The sequence below is a fragment of the Panulirus ornatus genome, chromosome 55, assembly GCF_036320965.1.
Source record: "Panulirus ornatus isolate Po-2019 chromosome 55, ASM3632096v1, whole genome shotgun sequence".
Taxonomy (NCBI): Eukaryota; Metazoa; Arthropoda; class Malacostraca; order Decapoda; family Palinuridae; genus Panulirus; species Panulirus ornatus.
Genome location: NC_092278.1, coordinates 39,267,744 through 39,278,088, shown reverse-complemented (window position 1 = coordinate 39,278,088; position 10,345 = coordinate 39,267,744). Strand labels below are relative to the sequence as shown.

The 10,345-nt window shown below is 41.1% G+C and overlaps 1 protein-coding gene across 3 annotated transcripts in view; it reads right to left on the bottom strand.

Annotated features, from left to right (window-relative positions):
* The window catches only part of LOC139765720 (5-phosphohydroxy-L-lysine phospho-lyase-like), a 203,296-nt gene extending 193,272 nt beyond the window's left edge, over window positions 1-10,024 (bottom strand). For all 3 annotated transcript variants that reach the window (XM_071693523.1, XM_071693526.1, XM_071693525.1), the window contains exons 1-2: window positions 9,920-10,024; window positions 1,931-2,373 (exon numbers count right to left, since the gene is read on the bottom strand). Coding sequence is in view for 1 of the 3 variants with exons in the window: in XM_071693525.1 (XP_071549626.1) it covers window positions 1,931-2,013 (83 nt within the window). In the remaining 2 variants the exon portion in view is untranslated. The remainder of the gene's footprint in view (window positions 1-1,930; window positions 2,374-9,919) is intronic.
* Between the last annotated feature and the right edge of the window lie 321 nt (window positions 10,025-10,345).

The window sequence follows — 10,345 nt, the reverse complement described above, 5'->3', positions numbered from 1 at the left end:
AGGTGTGGAAGGAGTGAACGTTATCACGGAGAGCAAAAATGTGTGTTTGAAGATATAGAAGTTCGAACAATATTAAATGGTTGCGAGGCATAAGCTATAGATAGAGTTGTACGGGGGAGGGTAGGTGTGTTAGAAATGAAATGTTTGAGGACAATGTCATTATGTGGCTGAGGTGGTTTGATCGAGTACGTAATGAAAGGGTAAGAGAGAATTGTGAAAATAAAGTGTGGTTGAGGGAGCAGAAGAGCGTGTTGAAATGGATTGGACATATGAAGAGAATGAGTGAGGAAAGATTGACAGAGGATATATGTATCAGAGGTAAAGGGAACAAGGAGAAGAAGTGGGAGACCAATTTAGAGGTGGAAGGATGAAGTGAAAAAGATTTAGAGCAATCAAGGCCTGAACATACAGAAGGGTGACAAAAAAGGCAACATTCGTTCACACTCAGTCTCTAGCTGTCATGTGTAATGCACCGAAACCACAGCTCTCTATCCACATCCAGGCCCTACAGACTTTTCCATGGTTTACCCGACGCTTCACATGCTCTGGTTCAGTCCACTGATAGCACGTCGACCCCGGTATACCCCATCGTTCCAATTCACTCAATTCCTTGCACGCCTTTCACTCTCCTTTATGTTCAGGCCCCGATCGCTCAAAATCTTTTCCCCTCCATCCTTCCAACTCCAATTTGGTCTCCCACTTCTCCTTGTTCCCTCCACCTGAGACATATACATCCTCTTTGTCCTCACATGGACTATAGATGGGGTTGTACGGAGGAGGGTGGATGTGTTAGAAATGAAATGCTAGGGGACAATATGTGGTGTGAGGTGGTTTGACCGAGTAAGTGGTGAAAGGGTATGAGAGATGTGTGGTAATAAAAATCGTGTGCTTGAGATAGCAGAAGATGGTATGTTGAAATGGCTTGGACACGTGGAGAGAATGAGTGAGGAAAGATTGAAAGAGGATATATATGTCAGAGGTGGAGGGAACGAGGAGAAGCATGAGAACAAAGTCGGAGGTGGAAGGATGGAGTGAAAAAGATTTTGAGCGATCAGGGCATTAATACAGGAGAGAGAGAGAGAGAGAGAGAGAGAGAGAGAGAGAGAGAGAGAGAGAGAGAGAGAGAGAGAGAGAGAGAGAGAGCGAGAGCGGCGTAAGGTAAAATTTTGATGCCACTCATATTAACAGAGAGGGGGAGGATGTGCCACCAGAGATGTGATTAGTTCTCCATACTTGGTGAGTAAGACCCCTGTAGCTATGAACCAGCTGCTCACAAGAAAAATCATGACCGTGTTATACAACACTACAAGCTGTTGGAAGTTAGACTGTTACATCGATTATGTGGGGTTTCCAGGAAACATTGGGTGATTTGGTTATGCCAAACACGCATATGTTATTGCTGGGATGATTGTGGTGTTTTGAAAATGGACAGAGAGAAGCAAATGATTCTTAGAGATTTAAGAAAAAAAAAGTTCATCAATATATGTAACGAGATTACTGCTTCAACACTGAGATGTTACACATGTCTGACCTGATAGACGATTATCAGTAGGGGGGGAAACTAATAGAGGGAGGAGGAAGGAAAATAAGTTGAAGTATATAAATCAGAATGATCAGTATAAAAGTGAACCGAGTTTGAAGCAGAAAGTGATAATTTTCCGAGAAAAGAATAGATTAGGCGATAGGACAGAACCCTGAGGTGCACCCTTGTTGATAGCATACGACGGGGAAGAAGTCTCTTCATGGGCAACTACTGCCCTTGACCGTCCAGAGAAGCTGTTGTACCGAGGCTTTTGTCTCTACTTTTCGAGAGCGAGGTCTCGGTACAGCTGTACTCAGACTACAGACCGCAACTGTACCTACGTGTGTTGAGGAGGAGGATGGAGTATGCTGGACCCAGACTTAAATGCTCACAAGGATCAATAGTTACCTGAATTTTCTTGGTAACTTCAGAGGTTTTTGCGTCTTGCACATCTGCATGGTGTTCTTGTCTTGACAGTTACCGGCCATCATGGCACCACAAGCCTCCGCTTCTCGCCTCACTTCATATCATTGTCGATGCTTTCTTGCGACTGACCGATATACCGTAATGGGAAACGTAGTTTCCCATTACGGTTGGCTAGGCTTCCTTCAGATCGCTCTTTCCGAAGGTTCGATGAATCTCATATTTGCTATTGTTAGAAACAGAGTTGAACAGTTATATCAAGTCTTTAATAAATGTCAACAAAGTTAAGATGCTCGTTTACATGTATCACTGAGGTCAGAACGACACTTGACCAGTAGTTCAGTAGTTTTGATAAAGTGCAATGCAAACAACTCAGCTGCTCCTACTAGACGTTGGTCAGTGCAACATGAAGTAGAAAACTGTAGGTTCTGAAAGGAAAAGAAAATAATATGTCAATCATCTTTAAACAATGCGTAAACACTGGATCAACTTTAATAACAAAGAAACATATTCCTCTCAAACATATTTATATACAAAATTTTTGACGATCTCATATGACCACTTACCAAATACTACTGAATCTGATCTCAGACTTTTCCATAAAACTAAGAAATAGTGGCCAGACTTCCTATGTAGCAAAAAGCACCATTTAAAAGGTTCAGACCAGCGTAGATAATACATACGATTCGAATAAACGTCTCTCGTCGCCAGGTTTGGGTCTTGTACACCATTTCCAACACATGTTCTCTTTCTCATACAAAATGCTCCTTTCTGACAAACCCTAATATATATATATTTATATCTATCTATCTATCTATCTATCTATCTATCTATATATATATATATATATATATATATATATATATATATATATATATATATATATATATATATCTGAGTTTGGTAAAGTGTGTGAAAGAAGAAAGTTAAGAGTAAATGTGAAAAAGAGCAAGGTTATTAGGTACAGTAGGGTTGAGGGTCGAGTTAATTGGGAGGTAAGTCTGAATGGAGAAAAACTGGACGAAGTAAAGTGTTTTAGATATCTGGGAGTGGATCTGGCAGCGGATGGAACCATGGAAGCGGAAGTGAATCATAGGGTGGGGGAGGGGGCGAAAATCCTGGGAGCCTTGAAGAATGTGTGGAAGTCGAGAACATTATCTCCGAAAGCAAAAATGGCTATTTTTGAAGGAATAGTGGTTCCAACAATGTTGTATGGTTGCGAGGCGTGGGCTATGGATAGAGTTGTGCGCAGGAGGGTGGATGTGCTGGAAATGAGATGTTTGAGGACAATATGTGGTGTGAGGTGGTTTGATCGAGTAAGTAATGTAAGGGTAAGAGAGATGAGTGGAAATAAAAAGAGTGTGGTTGAGAGAGCAGAAGAGGGTGTTTTGAAATGGTTTGGTCACATGGAGAGAATGAGTGAGGAAAGATTGACCAAGAGGATATATGTGTCAGAGGTGGAGGGAACGAGGAGAAGTGGGAGACCAAATTGGAGGTGGAAAGATGGAGCGAAAAAGATTTTGAGTGATCGGGGCCTGAACATGCAGGAGGGTGAAAGGCGTGCAAGGAATAGAGTGAATTGGAACGATGTGGTATACCGGGGTCGACGTGCTGTCAGTGGATTGAACCAGGGCATGTGAAGCGTCTGGGGTAAACCATGGAAAGTGTGTGGGGCCTGGATGTGGAAAGGGAGCTGTGGTTTCGGTGCATTATTACATGACAGCTAGAGACTGAGTGTGAACGAATGGGGCCTTTGGTGTCTTTTCCTAGCGCTACCTCGCACACATGAGGGGGGAGGGGGTTGTTATTCCATGTATGGCGAGGTGGCGATGGGAACAAATAAAGGCAGACAGTATGAATTACGTACATGTGTATGTATGTATATGTCTGTGTGTGTATATATATGTGTACATTGAGATGTATAGGTATGTACATTTGCGTGTGTGGACGTGTATGTATATACATGTGTATGTGGGCGGGTTGGGCCATTCTTTCGTCTGTTTCCTTGCGCTACCTCGCTAACGCGGGAGACAGCGACAAAGCAAAATGAATAAATAAAATATATATACATATATATATATATATATATATATATATATATATATATATATATATATATATATATATATATATATGCGTACAAGTCCTGTTTGACAAGTGGCTGTTCCTCTGCATGACATTATAACCAAGACGGTTAGCCAACAACACCAAGTAATACCAAGCCTCTGTAAGCATAACCTCCAACTCAGCCGCCACGATCACAACCAAACCTGGCTGTGAGAGGAGAGAAAATCAATTCTCGACGACGACCTTCCTTACCTTACACAACTCTCGCTAACGAAGTATTCTGTTATCGTCTCTGAGCCAGAGAGAGAAACAAGAGCGTTCGCTCCTCACTGATATTCATCCACTGCCGACGGTAGAAGACCGAGTCATACATGACATACAAAATTATACTCAATAACATACGTACATCCTCAAGTGTAAAAGTCTATAATTTATTATACCAAAATCCCTAATGAACGGCTACGAATTCTGGCTCATTTTGCATTTCCTGGCTTGAAAAGTTACTATCAAACTGGGATTTCGGTGGAAGGTATTGATCTACGCAAAATAATGCTGATTTTTCAATAGGAAGTCATCAACAAATGAAGTGCTTAAAAGGCAATAATATCACAAATTCTAGTCAAAGGGAATCTTCGGAGCTTATTGTAGGGGTTTTGTAATACTGTGTATCTGGATTCTAAAACCTATGAAAAGTGAGCAACGGTAAAATGAGGGCAGTGTGACTCGGTGGTGATAATGGTGAACTGATGGTGCCAGTCTAAGTCACCCAGCGAGTGGTTGCCAAGGTAACTCGTTGTTACGTCATCACGTAACACCCATCGGGGCCAGAGTTTGTTATCCAGCTTCACTGGTGGGTGGCAATATCACAAGGCGTGAGGAAAGTATATGACGCCATTTACTGCTGTGCGTGCGTTTGATCTGTGAACTGTTTGGCTTGAAAGTTCTTTGTAGGCAGTGGATAATATTTTCTTTAGTACCCTGTAATTTTAAATGATAATCTCCCAAAATAATCGAGATAATTTTCAACAGTTGGTTTGATTACTTGCGTTTTGACATCATTAATCATAACTGGTGAGTAAGATATTCCCATGTTAACTCACGCAAACATCCTGGTAACTCCTAAAAGAATTTGCTTATTGAAGGTATTTACGTATTCTGTTGTTGTTACAGGGAATACGGAATTAAGATGATTTTTTTTTTATCTGAGTGTGCACCATTTACTTGACCTATATTGTGCATGAGGTTCGACGTTTATTAGCACAATTCTGTCAACAGCACGAAAATTTTTTCGAACACCATGAGAGATACTAAAGAGACCAGAGCAGATGGTATTTGTGCGAGGTGTCCACAAGCAAGAACTGTGTGTATAACAATTTCATATTCCAAAGGCTAACAACGGCTCTGTCGAGGTCCGTGTGACACTTCTTGGGTCCAGACTTCCAGTGGCATTACATCCTAATCCAGGATGTACTTGACCTCCATATTTAGACATCAACGAGCTACTTCGCAGAGGACAAAATTTGATCTAATTTATTTGTCTCAGAAGCAAATGACATGGAAATGAAGAAACTGTGACCTTGTTTGTACTCATTACCCCATTTCCATTTTCGGAGTGAAGACGAATTTACACGAAGAGTGGACGTTACGGTACCTCCTTTCCTCTCGTCCAGGGATACTGTGGAATTCTTTTCCTTTCTTGGTAATTACTCTAGCTAAGGGAGAGACGCAACACGAGCCGTCCCACATACGCAAGCAACAACTTATATAAGAGCGAATGAGGTCCCTGTACATAGGACATGGCTGGTCGCAAGAAAAATAACGGGTGTGCCTCCACAATATACCCACCTTTTGGGAAGCAAATCTTGCGATGTGAGTTTTCCAAGGTAGAGTGGAGGACGTGATCGTGTCTAAAGTGTTTATCTTACTGCACGATGGAACAAAGATATTTTAAAGATGAATAGCATGAAATGAGTGAAATATGAATAGATGGAAGTAAAAACTGCGTTCTTCACTGATGAATTAGACTAAGTTACTGCTTCCCCATTCCCAGTTGTTTCGAAAGGCCCTAGTTAAGAGACGAAATATAATCAGTGAGTAGTACATCGAGTGTAGGAGTGAGGAGGAGAGGGAAAGTGCGTTGAATTCAGAAAAGTGAAATCGGCAGCGTGAGGACGATTGTGGATGGATATATAAGGAGGATCACTTCTGGAGATATGAGGACAATCGATGCTATACAACCCTATGGAACTGGTACCACTGTTAGTAGGTCAAGACGGAGATGTTGCTCCATCAACAACTACAGCAACAAGGAAACCATGCATCACAGAACAAAGGCCAGCAAGAGAAGCCAAAGGAAGGGAGTCTAGTTAGCAACTGATCTATTCACTTCCTTTTTTTTATGCATTTTTTTTCAATCGAGATGGTAACTAGTAAGGCATGTTTTCTTAGCCCGTGCCATACCGATTACTTAAGAAAATTTGCGATATTTGCGGGTAATGGCAGATGCAAACCTGTTGTTTACAAAGCCAAGATATATTCAGAACGTAACGCTTGGCTGAAAACATTTCACATTTTCAAGCGCGTGTGCGAGCTACATATTTTACATACTAACCGAAACGGCTCGGTCATGGTGTGGCCCAGAAAAAGGTTAGGTTAGGTGAGAGGAAAAAAATGCAGAAATCAAGACAGAAGGTTACAAGAAGACAGAAAGACGACGGGGGAGAGAAAATTCCGCAGCTCAACTGATCCAGTGAGGTAGGCACCGTAAAGGTCAGTTAACATACGTGTCTCATGTTCTGTATTCTTCAGTACAAAAGTACAGTTTAAGTAAACTTAAAATCAAGTAAACATTTACAGGTAGTGTAGTAGAGAATTATTCAATACTGCCAAGAGAGATCCATAATGCCATTTACATATTTTCTTATTTATGTCCTCATAAAAGAGGTATTCTACTCGTGTCAAGAGTCGCTGTCTAAACTTACAGTGTTCGGAGGAAAAGAAAAACAAACAAACATCGGAATTGTGTGAAAGTTTCTCTTTCCATGTCCTTTTTTTGTGATAAAAATTCAAAGCTGAAGTTAGCAGCACTGATACTCATGTTTTTATAATTGTTTGTTGATGAAATCAAAATATAGCAGAGCTTAAAGAAAAAAATATATAAGAAAACATGCAGGATTACACAACTTTTGCTTTTTAAGGTCAGTTCATTTCCGAACCATTTGACTCTGAAACCCAAGCACAGTATAATTCATAAAAAGATAAATACCCCAATTAATTCATGTAATCGTTTCAAGTAGCTAAGAATAACAAAGTTATCAGGTACTTTTAGTACTCTCTTCCGCTCCTGTATGTGGCTGTTTGGCCGTAACACCTCTATACTGCTATCCACCAAAGCTGCTAGTTATACGTAGCGTCTTGAAGTGTCCATCAGTGATCACATACTTCACATGCAAGTATGCACGTACACCATACACGCAAGTATGAACGTACACCATACACGCAAGTATGAACGGACACCATACACGCAAGTATGAACGTACACCATACACGCAAGTATGAACGTACACCATACACGCAAGTATGAACGTACACCATACATGCAAGTATGAACGTATACCATACATGCAAGTATACACGTACACCATGCATGCAAGTATGTGCGTACACCACACAAGCAAGCACGCGCGCTCATTACACAAGCAAGTATGCACGTACACCACACAAGCAAGCATGCACATATACCATACATGCAAGCATGCACGTACACCACAAGTAAGCATATTACACACACAAGTATGCACGTACACTAGACGAGCAAACATACACGTACATTACACAAGCAAGTATGCACATAGAAGATAAGCAGTCATACACGTACACTGCACAAGCAAGTATGCACGTGCACCACACATACAAGCACGTACACTACAAAACACGTACACCACACAAGCAAGTACACAACACAAGCAAGTACCCCACAGACGGCAGCACGCATGTACCACACAAGATGAGTATACCTTTCACTACAAGAAAGTATGGATACACAACACACAGATAGGCATGTACACCAGTACACCAGACAGGCAAGTAAGCAAGTAAACCAGTCCACCAGACAAGCAAGAATGCACGTTCACCGCAAGAAAAAAAAGGAAAACACGTAGACCACAAAAGCATAAATGTTTGTACCCAATACTGCAGACAAGCAAGATGCACGTACAACACACAAGGAAGCACCATAAAATCATGCAAGAATGTACATCACAAGCATTTACGTACAACCCTAAACCACACAAGACAAATAGTTAAGTACACTAACTAGTACTCCAGAAAAATAAATTATAAACGTGCTCCCCCACAAGAAAGCATGATTATCTATCTTAAAAGCACGTATGCAAGTACTCGACACAGGCAAGCAAGGAAGCACGCGCAACACAAGAAGCAAGTATGCTACAAAACCAATTTGCACGTAACGTACGCCACACAAGCACAAATGTTCCATACAAGCCAATATATACAAACACCACAGAAATAAGCAAGCATGCACGTCCACCATAAAAATAACCATGAACTTACAAAACAGAAGCATTTACTCTGGCTTGTGCAAGTATACCACCTAAGTATTCACGTACACCTCACAAGCAAGATGCATGCACACCACACAAGGAAGCAAGCATGTACACCAGACATACAAGCATACACGTGCTAAACAAGAAAAATTCCAGCCTTATCATAAGAAAGCTTGCTTGTATACCACATAAGCAAACAGGCACCACAAATTCAAGACATGCAAACATACACATGCACCACACAAAAAATTACACTGCTCAAGCATGTATCCACGCACACCACAAGCAAGCACGTTCACCACTCCAGTCAGCACGTTCACCATATTAGAAACAAACTGGTACACTACACAAACAAGGAAGCACAAGCACCTAAGTATGCGAGTATACCTTCAGCAAACATGCACGTAAATCTCACATGCAAACATGGACACCTCAGAAGCAATCATGAACGTACATAACACAAGCAAGCATAAACGTATACCACTCATGAAGATAAAAAAAAAAAAAAGACCAGTGCACCACAGAAGAGTGCACGTACGCCACAAAGTAATGCATGTCCACAACACAAGCAAGCATAAACTTAGAAAAGCAGGTAAAAACACTAGACAATCATCAGTGCACAAGATAAGCGGGCACACGTACACCACAGAAAAACAAGTATGTACACACGAAAACGCACAAACAAGCAAACATCACGTGCACAAGCATAAACGGACATATAGAGCGGGATTAGGAGAGGTTCAAGGCAGCCACGAGGAAACTTTGGTCGAAGGTCACGGGGTGTGATGACGAAGGACTAGTGGTGGTTCGCGGAACTGCTATTCCACATGCACGTTTGTTTTACCTAACGCTTATAGCGCACACTGCAATATTGATCATTAACCTACATAAACAAATCTTAACTTTTCTATTAATATATGTGCTGTATCTTTGTTCAACGAAAGGGTTAAACAGGCTACATGAAAACGAACACTAAATTGTTTACATGTATGTCTATAATCTCGACTGATCTATGCGTAGTGGAAATTGCTTGTTGCTTATTGCCAACCTCACATATAACAATGCAAGCAACAATGAATATGTGATATATCAGTGGGTTAATATACTAGGAAACAGCCATTCCCGTCATGAGTCGAGTGTTCAACGAAATTATGTAAATCTCCGCAACGAACGTTTTAACGAAACAATTCCAAATGAAACTGTACCAGGTGACCTTGAGAGCCAAAACACTTATAATTTAAACAGCAGTCAAGTATTGGTTAATATACACTTTCCTTCGCGTGTCATAGGTTCATTGTGTTACTTACAAGAAATGAAACATCTAAACACAATAAATACTCACGAGTACAGAAACGGCACACAGAGCGCACTAACACTCTCACGTACGTGTCAGACACTGCACCGGGTGACTCGGGAACATGAGACCCGCTTGCAGGCCTGTCCGCTTGCTTCAGGGATAGCTGTAGCACGCATGTCTAGTTCCTGTACTGCGATGGGGACTTATATCTACTTTTTGATAGGTAAAGTGTATCGTAATGATCGATGCAATTTTTCGAATTAATCCTTAATGATGTATTTTCCGGATTTCAAAAGAGTTTGGGCATCATACGTCCGACAGCGCAGTAACGCTCCACAAGTAAGCACGTGCTGCCGTCACCTCGATCCAGGCCCCATTAAATGATGACGGTATTCACTTGAAAATCATGACCAAAAGATGTTCATGAAAGCATGTATATATATTCAATCATTTATATGTTATTAGAAAACC